General features: G+C 36.8%; 3 protein-coding genes across 7 annotated transcripts; all 3 read left to right on the forward strand.

Annotated features, from left to right (window-relative positions):
* Nucleotides 1–2,099: 2,099 nt before the first annotated feature.
* On the forward strand, nucleotides 2,100–6,659 carry LOC112039707 (pentatricopeptide repeat-containing protein At5g61800). 5 transcript variants are annotated; one of them, XM_024072620.2, is made up of 5 exons: nucleotides 2,100–4,536; nucleotides 5,219–5,377; nucleotides 5,523–5,544; nucleotides 5,928–6,196; nucleotides 6,407–6,659. In XM_024072620.2, the coding sequence occupies exon 1, from the start codon at nucleotides 2,213–2,215 to the stop codon at nucleotides 3,872–3,874; it is 1,662 nt and encodes a 553-aa protein (XP_023928388.2). In that variant the 5' UTR covers nucleotides 2,100–2,212; the 3' UTR covers nucleotides 3,875–4,536; nucleotides 5,219–5,377; nucleotides 5,523–5,544; nucleotides 5,928–6,196; nucleotides 6,407–6,659. The 5 variants fall into 5 exon arrangements, with proteins under 5 accessions (XP_023928388.2, XP_023928383.2, XP_065637960.1 ...); XM_024072615.2 differs by having other exon boundaries at nucleotides 5,219–5,544; XM_065781888.1 differs by having other exon boundaries at nucleotides 5,523–6,196.
* A 1,332-nt stretch (nucleotides 6,660–7,991) lies between these two features.
* On the forward strand, nucleotides 7,992–8,930 carry LOC112039495 (uncharacterized). The gene is made up of 2 exons (XM_024072372.2): nucleotides 7,992–8,174; nucleotides 8,273–8,930. Exons 1-2 carry the CDS (start codon nucleotides 8,157–8,159, stop codon nucleotides 8,732–8,734), a joined length of 480 nt encoding a protein of 159 aa, XP_023928140.1. The 5' UTR covers nucleotides 7,992–8,156; the 3' UTR covers nucleotides 8,735–8,930.
* A 2,172-nt stretch (nucleotides 8,931–11,102) lies between these two features.
* LOC112039564 (calnexin homolog) lies at nucleotides 11,103–14,569 on the forward strand. The gene is made up of 6 exons (XM_024072455.2): nucleotides 11,103–11,362; nucleotides 11,478–11,547; nucleotides 12,585–13,714; nucleotides 13,814–13,885; nucleotides 13,970–14,083; nucleotides 14,195–14,569. The coding sequence occupies exons 1-6, from the start codon at nucleotides 11,252–11,254 to the stop codon at nucleotides 14,330–14,332; spliced, it is 1,635 nt and encodes a 544-aa protein (XP_023928223.1). The 5' UTR covers nucleotides 11,103–11,251; the 3' UTR covers nucleotides 14,333–14,569.

The following is a 14,569-nucleotide window of genomic DNA, read 5'->3' on the forward strand; positions in this document are numbered from 1 at the left end:
AGTGAAACATATATTGCATTTATTTGGAGGATAGATTCATCTGTTTGAGCACAAATAGTTGGCAAGTAAGAAGTTTTAAATGTCTGCTCTGTATATCTAACATATGTGATGGTGTGATTGTTGAATGATTGGCTCCCTTAATTCGCTGAAAATTCCTATAAAATATACTCGAATTGCTCTTGAATTTTTAGTCGAGTGAAGTATTTCTGTTTTGAGGACATGATTTTAATGCTTGCATATGTATCTATGTCAGTTGCGTTGACAACTTGCAAATTGAACTTCCTTCTGAGGAACTGTCTACGGCTGGTGTATGTAGGTCTAATAACACATATACACGCTTGCACCTATGGATACAAACACATATTTATTGATAATTATAAATACACACAGGCGTTGAGATGCACCAGCAACTGCATGGGCTAAAAAAAAAAAAAACCTTATTTACTATAAATAATTTTTCTAATTCTGCCTACTTGCATATGTGAAACAAGGTTTCTTGTGGGGGTTTGAAGTTTGAAATACTAGGTAGCAGAAAGAAACTGCATATGATAGCATTAACAAAACTATATATGGTGTACATTAAAGATGGCCTGGCATAGGTAACTACTGGTAGAGATGCAATTTGGCCAGTGAAATAACAAACCTAGAAGAAAGGCTTTGCCTTCCCTTTGCCTCAATGACTTGCCCTTTTCCCCCCTCACACCCAACTAGAGGTTGAAGAGGCTACCATTATCATCATGATCACTATCTTCTTTTTCTTCTTCTTTGAACACATCCTGTGTGCCACAGAGCTCAAGAGTTCTGAAAGAGGGTGAGAAAGAGATGGTTATTGTATCTGTTATTTCAAATATATATATATAGACCTCCCTGACAAGAGTCTTCAGTGACAGCATATTGATTTTCAAACTTAAAATAACAAAAAGGAAAAGAAAGAAAACGGATCAGAGGAGAAGATCACACTTCAAATGGTCCCCCTTAAGCATTATTCTCTTATTAGGTAAGTGTTTAGTGTTTATCTTCCATTAAGAATATCATTATTCCCTTCTTTACACAAATAAGAACAGTACTCTATTTAAAAGAGGGAGAGATATAGCCTAGTCACTCCATATAGATTAAAAAAAAAAAATCATAAAGATCTCAAAGAGGGAAAAGAAGAATTTTCTTTCCATTTAGTGTTAATTTTCGAAGAATATCGTTAGTTGTCATGTTGCAAAACAAATTGGAAAAGTAGTATCTCAAGTTTTAAAAACTCGAGATCAATGGTAGAACTTGAGTTTCTAAAACTCGAGATGCAAGCGATAGCATCTGACGTGGAAAAAATTTCACGTGGAACTCAAGTTTTTTCTTTTCAAATCAGCTCTTCGTCTTCGTCTGTTCTTCTTCTTCCTCAGTTCTTTTCTTCTTCCATCCAGTCCGAGTCTTCCTTTCAGATTTGAGTCTTCTTCTTCCTGCCCAATCTGGTCCTCTGTTCTTCTTCCTCTCTTCTTCTTCTTCTTCCTTCTTGATTTGTTCCTCTGGTTCCTCTATTCTTTGTTTCTCTGTTCCTGCCCGATCGGATTTGTTTTGATTGTCGTTTCACTATAGAAATTGAGTCTTGGGGACTTGGATTCACTTTTTACAAACTCGAGCCTTTAAGACTCGAGATCTATGTGGCGAAAAATAACCAGATCAGCAAGTGGAATTCGAGTATTTGAGACTCGATATCTAGATTGAAATTGACTCTTTAAAACTCAAGATGCTAGTTTGCACTATTATTTCAGACGCATGTCAACTTATTATATTCTTTCTTTCACCAATGTTATCCTGCAAATTCCCTCGAGAAAAGAACAGGTGGTGGTTCCGCTAACATAAATGACTGAAAATAATAAAATATTAGAAAGTTGGTTAAAGCAGTTATGGAAACAAAATATAGAATTGCACTCAACTTTTTTATTAGGACAGGACAAGGTACAATCATTTTGCACCGTCCAAGGGCACTAATCCAATTATTTATTAGTGGCAAAAAAAATGGAATTGCCCTATTTTAAAATGCTTAAGAGAATCTATGAGGTCAGGGGCACTCCACTAATCCAATTATTAGTGGGAGTGCTAGTAGATAGGGTACGTCCACAATCTACTTTTGACCATTCTTTAGTCGTTAGTTATACAATGTTTAGTCGATAAAAATAATTGGGGTGATTATACAATTTTTGAGATTTATGTAAGCCTTGTTATGCAAGAAATAAGAAAATGTAGACACGCTATATGGCCGTCTAATGATAAGTTCTTCCACTTCCGGCACTTTGAGAAAAAAAAAAAAATAATTATAAGAAGAAAGAAGAAAGCAATGCAATTATGCAAAAGCATGAAACAGCTCCACCAAATTCACGCCCACACCATCGCCACCGGCCTCCTCTTTCTCCATCCAACAAGTCCTATTTTAAGTAACATCCTCCACACCTTCACCATTATTCTCAACCCCAACAACAACTCTATAAGCTTATTGAGTTATGCACTCTCAATCTTTAATTCCATTCCAAACCCATCAACCTTCTGCTACAACAACATCATTAGAGCTCACACCCTCCTCTCTTCCCCTCTCTCAGCTCTTCTCCTCTTTGCTCGCATGCGTCGCTTCTCTATACCTCCTGACTTTCACACCTTCCCATTTACTCTCAAGGCTTGCGTTCAACTTCATGCCTTTCCCACTGCCAAAACCCTTCACTCCCAAGCTTTAAAGTTTGGCTTCGCTGCCAATTTGTTTGTCCTGAATTCCCTCATTTACGTTTACTCAGTATCCGACCGCATTGATGATGCATACCAGGTGTTCAATGAGAGCTCTTACAGGGACGTTGTTTCTTACAATGCAATGATTGATGGCTTTGTCAAGGCTGGTGAAATTGCACAAGCACATCGGCTGTTTGACGAAATGCCTGTAAGAGATACCGTGTCATGGGGCACCATTATAACTGGGTGTGCCCAGATGAACCGATGCAAAGAGGCCATTGATCTCTTCAACCACATGCTGGCGTTAGATTTCAAGCCCGATAATATTGCATTGGTTTCTGCTCTTTCTGCTTGTGCTCAGTTGGGAGAATTGGAACACGGCAAGACCATTCATAGCTACATTAAACAAAACAGGATTCGGATAGACTCCTTCTTGTCCACTGGGTTGGTGGATTTGTATGCTAAGTGTGGCTGTATCGAAACTGCCGGGGCGATTTTTGAGTCTAGCCCGGATAAGAATTTGTTTACGTGGAATGCCATGCTTGTAGGGCTTGCAATGCATGGGCACGGCCAGCTATTGTTGCGCTACTTCTCTAGAATGATAGAAGCTGGAGTTAAACCGGACGGTGTGAGCTTCTTAGGAGTCTTGGTTGGGTGTAGCCATGCAGGTCTAGTCCATGAAGCCCAGAAGCTTTTTAATGAAATGGAATCTGTCTATGGGGTCCCTCGAGAACTCAAACACTATGGGTGCATGGCTGATTTGCTCGGACGCTCTGGTTTTATTGGGGAAGCAATGGAAATGATAAAGAGTATGCCAATGGCGGGTGATGTGTTTGTGTGGGGTGGGTTGCTGGGAGGATGTAGGATCTATGGAGATGTTGAGATTGCAAAGAAAGCAGCTGAGCATGTGATGGAATTGAAGCCTGAAGATGGCGGGGTATATTCAGTCATGGCTAACGTTTATGCCAATGCAGAGCAATGGGATGATGTGGTTCAGATTAGGAGGTCCATGAGTGCTAAGAGGGTCAAGAGGAACGCTGGTTGTAGCTTTATTAAGTTGAATGGAAATACCCATGAGTTCATTGCAGGGGATAGCCTGCATCCTCAGAGTAATGTGATATATTCTGTCTTAGATGGAATTGGAAAACATCAGTTTGAAGTATGTTAGCAACATATTCCTGTTTATACTGGCTGAAACTTTATTTTAGCATGTCACATAGTGTGTGTGTGTACAACATTTATTGATAAGGAAGGCAACAGCGGATTCAATTTGATATGCTATCTTCTAGCCAAACCGACATCCATTTGGTATGCTTGCCTCAAGCCAAACCAACATGGAAAATGCAATTACTGGACATTCAGCTGTGGGGCTTTTCCTTCCCTGGTGTACAAATAGGCAATGGGTACTATTCTTTAGGTAGTCAGCTACTGTAACTTAAGTTTTCCAATTAAATTCAGTAATCCTATAGATATTCCTGCCGGGTATGAGGAGAGGTGGTTTCTTAATGTCCATGCAATTGATACTTGGGGAGTGGAAGATAAGTTGGGATGCACTGAATGCGGGTGTGACCTATTTAAAGTGTCATGGGATGAATATGGCTGGCCCTTGAGGCTAGACTATATAGGAGGATTATTATGTTGCTATGATCATACACAATGCAGAGTGAGAGAAGTCTCTGAGGGTGACAGAGAAACCTTTACCTGAGATATATGGTGAAGCGGATTGATTGGGAATTTATTGTGCCCATCAAGATTTATATATTTGATGTCACTGATACTTGGAAAAGGTTGGACAATTCAGCAGGACAAACTTCAGAACACGAATGCCACGTAAGTGAACTTCTCTACAATTATATTAAACTACAGTAATACATCGATATAAAAAGTATTCGTAATTAGTGATCTCTCTCTCTCTCTCTCTCTCTCTCACACACACACACACACACACACACACACTTTCGACCAAGAGATATGAAAATAGAAATTAGATAAAAATTGGCTATATTACACTTTTGGTTTATGAAATATGTGTTCATTGCAACTTGGTTTCCAGAGTTTAGAAAGTTACACATTAATATTTTTATTTATTATTTTAATAATGTATGTTAATGGAATAGGTGTGTATGTCCTGTGTATTTGAGCTTTCCTCTTCTCTCTTTTACGAGTAAATTTTACTTATAGCTGCATCTTAGTGAGCCTTCTGTCTTTGAATATCTCACCCTTGATCCTGTTTAAAAGCTAATTTGCTTGCCTCAAGAAACTTTAGTTTTCAAGTAATGGGTTCATCTTTGTGATGGTCAGCCAGTCATTTGAGTAGTAATCAAGTAAATCTTGAAGTGAAATAAGTTTCAAAAAACAAGTAACAATCTAGTAAATCTTGATGTATAAGTTTCGAAAAACAAGTAGTGTTATTGAAATTTTATTTGACGAATCCATATTCTGTTGCATTTGTAGTATTTTTCATTAATTCAATACTCTTTCTATCATACTCAATAGAATTTCTTTGGTACAGGTTGAGTATGAAGTTGACTCTTGTAGTGCATCTGGTATGGCTTATAATGGGTGCACTGACATCAAAAGGACCAGCGTCACTATGCCAACTGGTGGCTATGTCATCTACGGTATGGCCCATCAACATTCGGGGGGTATAAGTTCCACTTTTTATGGAGAGGTGATTCAACACATACCTTTTCTGTTTGTAACAAGATGAGTGCAACATTTCCTATTTTCATTGTTATCTGGTATGCAAGTTATAATCTCTTGTGGAATATTATATGACTTACCTGATTTGATGATCTTCTATGGAGATGTATCAGGAATTGTGACTCACAAGAAAAGGTATTTCACACGCATTCATTTCCTCTCAGTACTTTATGTCTCCATATATTTAAAACATCAACTAGATAGTTTGATGTCAAGCAAGATTCTTTTTAATTTAGTTACGCTGAATAACCTATTGTAAAGATATTTTATGGTTCCTGATAAAATCTCATGTTTTAGTAGGCTATGAACTTAATCGTGACCTGCATGTGCTCCATTTTTTTTTTTCTGATCAAAATTTATGGTTCCTCTAGCTCTGGCTTATTTATCATTCTATTTTTCCTTTCAATTGTTTAGTTCCACGCGTGTGGAAATTAGGTGGAACATTTTATGTCATTGTATTATGAGGTGTTTGATAATGTAACAGCTTCTTTTGCTTGTGCTTTTGTGTGGTGTTTCAGGATGGGCAGGTTTTATATTCTTCATTACCAACTTATGGACAAGGGAAGGTAGCAGGAAATGAGGCTGGTCATATCGTAGGAATGTCCACTTGTTATCCTCAACCAGGCTCTGTCAAGATAAACGATAGGAGACACTGATTCTGGAATCTAATTACAGGAATGCCCAAAGGCACACAAGAGTCATGGGGCTCTTCTACATTTTGGTTGCAGACTAATTGCCAAAGTCCATGATTTCCCCATGCGTACCTATTGCAAAGCTAGTTAATCAGGTATGAGCATTTGCATTGATGTAGAATACAAATGATAATTGATAAAGCAGCACTCTGACTGACAAGGATCGATGGATGCGTTAATCAATTATATATGAACTAGAGTGAAGTTTCTTCAACCATGCTTAGCAATATTATATCGATAAAAATAAGGCTGTTGGATGCTTAATAAATTGAGATCAGACCTTTGAAGTTTATTGTTTCTTTCAGGGTTGGGAGTAGTAGTAGCTGTTGCTGCCAGAGTTTGCCAACTTGTGAATGAGACAAAATATGATTTGCAGTAACTTGTGATGTTGTTCCGTGAGAACTTTATATGCCTAACCCCCAACTAAGAGAAAGGGAAAATACTACCTGTGTAATGTATGTAGAATCCACCACCTTTTAGATATATAAACATAAATTTAAAAATAGTAATGTAACCTTTGAAGCAGCGGTATCAAGTTCTTGTTATTGGTTCTTTCGAGATTGCTTTTCTACCTCTATATTGAATTTCTTTCTATGACGTACCGGCAGATGTCATGAAGGTCATATTAATTTTATTTTCAAGGTATATGCATAGTGTAGATCTGAGAAGCAGTAACTGTGAGATGGATAAGAGCGTCCTCATCATAAATGGCTCTTCTTTATTCACAATCAACCCCATTTCTCTCGTCTCTTGCCATTCTCAAATGGTATTTACATTTTTTGGGACTTGTCATCACTCAAGAGATATGTGAGCATTTGGATGGCATGGCCAAAAAAGTGATCAAATTTTTTTGTCATCCTTTCACGTTAATGTCTTTATTTTTTGGGCCGTGTAAGTGTCCGGGGGTAGGGATGGGATTCATGTGTTAGCACTGCCAATAGGTGTGCATGAATGAACACAACTTATCAATGCAAAGATCCACCAACCAAAATCGGATTGGAAAAGTAAATATAAAAATGAAGGGATTAAAAAACCCGATGGTCTAGAGATACCAAAACACGAGAACTTTCAATATATTAAATCAAGAGGTGCTAATGAGATAATTTTGACATTAATGGGGGGTACTGATGAAAAAGAAGAGGAATAGAACCTTTGTGAGAGTGCTAAAAGAGAAATAAAAATCTTTTGAAGATAGTAATTGGACATTTGTAAAAAAATAAAAACAAATTATCTATATAAATAATTTAAATTACATAGATGTTAGAGGCAGAGCTAGTGACACCCATCCCACCTTGTCAGCTCTTAGAGATGTTGAAAATTAGTGTGAGGTAAAAAGTGGTAGGGTAGGTCAAGTGAGGTGAATAATTTTTCCCATCCTCAATTAAAGAAGATATGAATTATAAACATGATGGGTAATGTGGAGAAGTGCATCAAAATTCAGAAATATTATGTGATCGTATAATATCTATAAAGTTAAAGGAATATTTTGGTAAAATTTTTATAAGATCAACTATTCTCTATAGTATGAAATGTTATGTTTAGTGCAGTTGAAATGATGATTTCAGAGTATACATGTGAAAATATGAAGAAAGAGGATATGAAATGATTAAATTATTGGACAATAAAAGTATAAAACCATAAGATTGATTTTAATTGAAAAATTAAAATAGTCTTTTATTTTTATTTTTTTAGTAGCCCTCCCACCACTGGGAGCCTTGATATGACGTGCTGCTTCAAGAGACTTCTCCGGTGATGGTGTACAATTTGATATCGTGACAAGTGTCCATTTGGCTTCTATATTATGCTACGTGGCTCTAGAACCCTCTTCTAATTTCACTTTTTTAAAAAAACACTTTCACCTTTTATATATCTCCACTGATAAGGATCTTATCAGTAAGAGTAAAGAGTAAGATTGAGGTCTGGTAACAGCAGAGCAACAAGCAAGCTAGGAATCTCCTTTTGATCAGTTTTTGAAAGTTTTAAACTACTAACAGTCTAGGATACGCTAGCTTAATTCTCTGTGTTTCTATACTTTGTATCACCGAGCGAGCAAGCATGGCTTTCAGGTCTACGGTATGTTTTCCTTACTTTATTACTTATTGCTCGAGTATTAATTATAGTCTTTGGCTTCTTTGACTCTTACTATATATATACGAGGTTGGTGCGTGCAGAGTATTTGGAAACGGATGGTGAGTGGTTTAGGAGGAGGACGCGCAACATATGCGACCTCAACTTCACCAAAACTCAAGGCTTTTGCTCCAACTGCAGATTTCGCGCATGATGGGAGTACGAGGAGTGTTGCAGTGAAGGGTGACTTTGTGCCTGTGTATGTGGCCATTGGGATGATAACGCTATCGATGGGTCTGGGGATCTACACCGCAACGCAACACCTGGTGAACGACCCAACAGTGCGGGTCAATAAGAAAAGAAGAGAGACCATTCCTGAGGTGGTTGAGCCTGAGCGTGTGGTGAATGAGGCCGAGAGGTTTTTCAAGAAATCATGTTTTAGGAAGGTGGCTCACATTCAGGAGTTCAACCATGTCATCCCTGATACCATCCGTAAAGATATTTACGCATACCGCCCCCGCGTTGAGACTCTTCAGTCCGTTGGAATTGATCCAAAACAACTTTAAATTTCATTACTACTTATATTAGTATTAATCTTTTGGTTTCTCCATCAGTAAAGTAATCAGCTGTATGTTTTTGAGTTATTTCTGCTTCGACGACTTGGGACTAAAGGGTAGTACCACTATCAATCAATCCTTGTAAATTGTAATAATGTTGGTTTGTTGGCTGCTCCTCCTATGATAATGATTATGATATTGTATATATCCACTGAAACCCACTAGTACTATATATTAACATTGTTCTAATTAGGCCAATTAGGTTTCAACAGATGAGGATACGTTTAGCCGATGCTGCTCACAGTACTGCAGTGCAGCTGTCCGTTTTATCTTATCCATACCCGGCCGGTCATATTCAGTAGTTTCACAGTCGACCCTGACACTTACCAACTTTTCTCGAAGCGACCTTCATTACTAATTACGTATGGCGATGCTTTTGTAGTCTGTAAATTATATTTGGGTGCTGAATTGGACCAATAACCTATTTTATTTATTTATTTATTTGAAAGTTATAAAATGGAACAGCTAAAACTTGAATAATGTTATGTACTGAATTCGTTCTAAATTTAATGATGATGTAGATGGTTCCGGTTATTAAATTGGTACGCTTATGTCGTTCAATCCTCCATTCTAATAGATAAATCTAATCGATCCTCCATTGGAGATAAATCGAATCCAAGTTGACTCTACAATTTGAATTTTAGAAAAACAAACTAATAGGAGTCTAAATCTGCTGTTTTTTTTTTTTTAATCATTTTACTGAATCGAAATTGACACTATAATTTGAATTTTAGGCAAACTAATCTAAATCTTTTATTTAATCGAAATTTACATTTAATGGTTCATAAATAAAAACTTGACACATTAGAGAGGGAAACAAAAGGATAAAGAGTGAGGATTGCTCCATAAATAAAAATTTGATACATTGGAAATGGAAAGAAAATGATAAAGAGTGGGGATTGCTCTATAGATAAAAACTTCTTGACACATTGTATATGGAAAGAAAATGAGAGGGAGGATTGCTCCATATATGAAAATTTGACACATTAGAGACGTACGGAAAGAAAATGATAAAGAATGAGGATTGGGTTAATGGGTCCCTTTCTTATTCCTAAAGTAAATATTGAGAAAAATTCAAACGTTTCAGAATAAAAAGAAAGAGGTAGAGAGAATGAAAAACAATTAAGAATAAGGTGAATTCAAGAAGACCGAGAGAAACAATTTATATTAGTAGACTTAAAGAATTATACAGCTTGCTTTGTATTTATACACAATCTGAGGTCAAGAGAAAGAAGATAAAATGAAATCCGATCAAAGGGGTCTGGGAAGAGGCCCTGCCCGAAGCAATAGAATTTGCTTGAAATGCTTGGAGTTGCAGGAAGACAGTTCTCTATCATTTTTCTAAGAGAGACAAAAATAAAATCTACGAGTGGAAGGAATCATTGATTTTGAGGCTCAAGAACAAAATCATGAGCCATGCTGTGGTATTCTAGAATCTAATGGACAATAGTAATCTCTTAGAAAAACGATCCAATTGGCATTTTCATTCTGGCTACATCGTGGACAGTAGAAATTTGCTTATGAATTGATTGATTACTATTGTTTCAAAGAACTTTTTTTTTTTTTTGGGTTCTTTTGGTTATATATATTTTCAAAGGCAAGTCTCACGATAAATTGATCATTTACCTCCATCTGTTAAATTGGTGTTTTAGGTTTTAATGGATGGAGGGAGATGAAGTGATAGTAGAATAAATAATGTACTAAATTTTAACATATTTTTGCTATGTTTTTTTTTTTCCATCCTTTCATTTCCTTCCGTTCTAAACATATCATACAAACTTTGAGTAGGAAAAAGTAACCCTGTAACTCAAACTCTTTACCTCAAAGCACTTTGCTTCAACTAGTAATATTTTTAGGAACAAAATATCTTTTGCTAATTTTTTTTTTAATAAACGTTGATATGACATATTTTATCTTATACGATTTTATTATATGGAGTATGTCATTGTTTATGAAAAAAAAGGAAGTTGTGTTAGTTAACCATTTTATTGGGTTTGGGTTGTGAATATAAAGCCCGTTAACACTTGGTGTGTTAGGTGATTCAAAAGAAAAGGCCCAGTTTAGTTGATGAAGAATGATAGGGCCTTGAGAATGAGAAGTCCATGTGTCTGTTTTTGGCAAATGACTAGTAAAAAAAGGAAAGGCGAATGGGTCAAAGTCCAGTGGGAGTTGCGAGAAGAGGCTCATAGTTACGCAGGCTTGCATACGTGGCGAGTTTCAATTGGTGAATATAACGTGGCGTGTAACCTGATTGGTCGAAACAGCGCGAAGGCAGTGGGTAGAGAGAGAGATCTAAAATGGCCTGCTTTAAAATAAGAAATCTAACTACATAAAATTATAATTAGATCTGTTCTATTCCAATTTTCTGTATAAAAACAATCGCAACAACGAGGATAGGAATTCTAACAAGATCTTTTTTTCTCATATCAAAGCTTTAGATTTGTTTTGAGAGACAAAAGAGAGAGTATGGGGAGAGGGACTCAGCTATTTGTTGTTGGGGTGCTGTTTCTCGTAGCATGCTCTTCCTTCCATCAGCTTTGCGCTTCTTCTTCTTCTTCTGATGATGATGATCATACGGTAAATACTCTTTACTATTTGCGTCTGTCTACTGTCTACTGCAGACTAGACTAGAGATTAGATTAGATCTATCTGATTCTGATTCTGATTCTGATGTTTTGTTTTTGGATTTTAGATATTTTACGACTCATTCGACGACTCGTTCGAAGGCCGTTGGATCGTTTCTGACAAAGAAGAATATCAAGGTATTTACTTACTTTTTTTCTAATCAAATGCCTCTTCTTCCTTATTAGTTATCACAATTACAACGATGGTAGAAAAATTAGTCAAATATGCCTTCTTTGATTGATGTTGAAAAGAAATGGAATCAATCATTTTTCAATTTACATGATTTCCTTTTATATATATATATATATATTATATTATATTATCAGTTTAGATTTAACACGTTCACTCTGAACGTTGTCCACTGTAATAAGTAATCTAGATTACAATGATGCTCATGCACTCTACTTTTTATCTTTATCAAATCTTTGTATCCATGAGCTACATACAAACCATATAAAAAAAAAATAACGATTATTTCTACTTCCTTCACCAACAAACATTAACAACAACATTTATTATTTCAACCATAGAAACAACAACATCAATCAATTTGCACGTGTGTGTTTGTAGTTCTTATTTATTTATTTATTTAAAATGATGCTAGCCTAAGTTAAGTCCTCTCCTTGACTTTATAGAAACAATACTCATTAGAAGAAGAAATCGTACGTATGCAGAACACAACAATTATTTTTTAAAGATGTATATATATATATATATTTAGAATATTTTTTAAGTGATTAAATTCACCACCATTTCCTATTAGTTCGAACGCCTGTCTCCACTCTACCTCCCATCTCAACAGGAGTCTAGTCTAGGCCAACATGTAAGGGGGAGCCTTAGAATATTAATTAACCATGAAATTTTAAGATTTCTTATCATTTTAAGCTTTTCATAAAATTTGGGAATTATAAAATAAATAAATTTATAGAAAAGGAAAAAAAAAAAATTCATATTAGTGATTGAATGCTTTCCCATTTTTAATCTGTTGAAATCCTGCACCTTGAGACAAATCCATATTCCTCTGTGTTGGTTTTTTCTTTCTTTTATCTACTTATTATTAACTCGGATGGTGAACTTATGTTTGGTTGATTTTGTTGTGATGAGATTTCAAACAATATTATTAGCAATTATGGGTATTCGAAACATATTTTTGACTTTTTTTTTTGGGTTCAAGGTGTGTGGAAGCACTCTAAGAGTGAGGGACATGATGATTATGGGCTTCTTGTGAGTGAGAAGGCCAGGAAGTATGCAATAGTGAAAGAGCTTGATAGCCCTGTCAGCCTCAAGGATGGCACAGTTGTCCTTCAATTTGAGACTCGCCTCCAGAATGGGCTCGAATGTGGTGGTGCCTATCTCAAATATCTTCGACCACAGGAGGCTGGATGGAAGGCTAAGGAATTTGACAATGAGTCTCCTTATACTATCATGTTTGGACCTGACAAATGTGGGGCCACAAATAAGGTTCACTTCATTTTAAAGCATAAGAATCCCAAGAATGGGGAATACGTTGAACATCACCTCAAGTTCCCGCCCTCTGTCCCATCAGACAAGCTGTCTCATGTGTATACTGCCATTTTGAAACCGAACAATGACGTACGAATTCTCATCGATGGGGAGGAGAAGAAGAAGGCTAATTTCCTCTCAGCTGAAGATTTTGAGCCTCCACTCATTCCTGCCAAGACAATTCCTGATCCAGATGATAAGAAGCCTGAAGACTGGGATGAGAGAGCGCAAATTCCTGACCCCAATGCAGTAAAGCCAGACGATTGGGATGAGGATGCACCCATGGAAATTGAAGATGAGGAAGCTGTGAAACCTGAAGGATGGCTAGATGATGAGCCTGAGGAGATAGACGATCCTGATGCAACAAAACCAGAAGACTGGGATGATGAAGAGGATGGTGAATTTGAGGCTCCCAAGATTGATAACCCTAAGTGTGAGTCAGCCCCTGGTTGTGGTGAATGGAAGAAGCCCATGAAGAGTAATCCAGCTTACAAGGGAAAATGGTCTGCCCCACTTATTGATAACCCCAACTACAAGGGTATTTGGAAGCCTCAGGAAATTCCAAACCCAGACTACTTTGAACTTGAAAGACCTGACTTTGAGCCTGTTGCTGCTATTGGAATTGAGATTTGGACAATGCAAGACGGTATTTTGTTTGACAATTTTTTGATTGCGAAAGATGAGAAGACTGCTGAGTCATACCGGGAGACCACTTGGAAGCCAAAATTTGAGGTTGAGAAAGAAAAACAGAAGGCTGAAGATTTGGCTGCTGGTTCAGATAGTAGTCTTACAAGCTTCCAGGTAATGAGATGGGTAGTCTTACTTTTGGGGTTTTTATTTTATTTTATTTTTTATTGATCGGTACTCATAATGACCCAAAGTTGCATTTAATTCCTGCAGAAGAAAGTATTTGACATCCTTTACAAGATTGCAGATCTTCCGATTTTAAGTACATACAAGCTTAAGATATATGTAAGTTATAGGACTCTCCTCTCGATATCTCCACTTATGGATGATTTTAGGAATATGCCCTGAAATCAGAGCTTGTCTTTGCAGGATCTCATTGAGAAGGGAGAGAAACAGCCAAATCTCTCAATTGGCATCCTCGTCTCGATTCTTGTGATTGTCTTCACAATTGTCTTTAAGCTTATTTTTGGTGGGAAGAAGCAGGTGAGTATTGAAGTTGAACTCCTCTCCACTTATTTGGCATTTTGTTTTCTGTCCTAGTGAGCTTCTATGGAAATCCTTGAGTTATTTACACATTTATTTTTTCATGAGCAGGCAAGAGTGGAAAAGGAGAAAACAGAAGTTGCTGACACTTCTAATAATCAAGGAAGCAGTGGAGATAATGAAGAAGAGAAGGAGAAGGAAGATGCTGCTGCTCCTCGTCGAAGGGGGGGATCCAGACGTGAAACTTAAAACGATAGAAAAGGAGGGGGAGTTTTGATGTTACCACTTTCATTTTTGGTAAATTTTGAGCTTTAGTTGCTTGCGTAGGTCAATTCTTGGTTGGTCGTATCATATGACCATTTGGCTTTGTTACGAACATTTAAACGCATGAAGAGTGTAAATCTGGTAAATCTTATCAGGCTGTGATAGATCCTTTCCTTGCTGTGTCCAAGTTAAAATTAATTTACAAGCGGTGGATTTTGAAAA

This window comes from Quercus suber, unplaced genomic scaffold (assembly GCF_002906115.3).
Source record: "Quercus suber isolate HL8 unplaced genomic scaffold, Cork oak 2.0 scaffold_282, whole genome shotgun sequence".
Lineage (NCBI taxonomy): Eukaryota > Viridiplantae > Streptophyta > Magnoliopsida > Fagales > Fagaceae > Quercus > Quercus suber.

What these genes read in the sequence shown, in the direction of transcription:
- LOC112039707 (XM_065781886.1), top strand. Translation starts at nt 2,213, where the DNA reads ATGCAAGAAATAAGAAAATGTAGACACGCTATATGGCCGTCTAATGAT.
- LOC112039564 (XM_024072455.2), top strand. Translation starts at nt 11,252, where the DNA reads ATGGGGAGAGGGACTCAGCTATTTGTTGTTGGGGTGCTGTTTCTCGTA. An exon ending in CTGATGATGATGATCATACG is followed by an intron (nt 11,363 to 11,477) that starts GTAAATACTCTT and finishes TTTGGATTTTAG; the next exon opens with ATATTTTACGACTCATTCGA. An exon ending in GTAGTCTTACAAGCTTCCAG is followed by an intron (nt 13,715 to 13,813) that starts GTAATGAGATGG and finishes TAATTCCTGCAG; the next exon opens with AAGAAAGTATTTGACATCCT.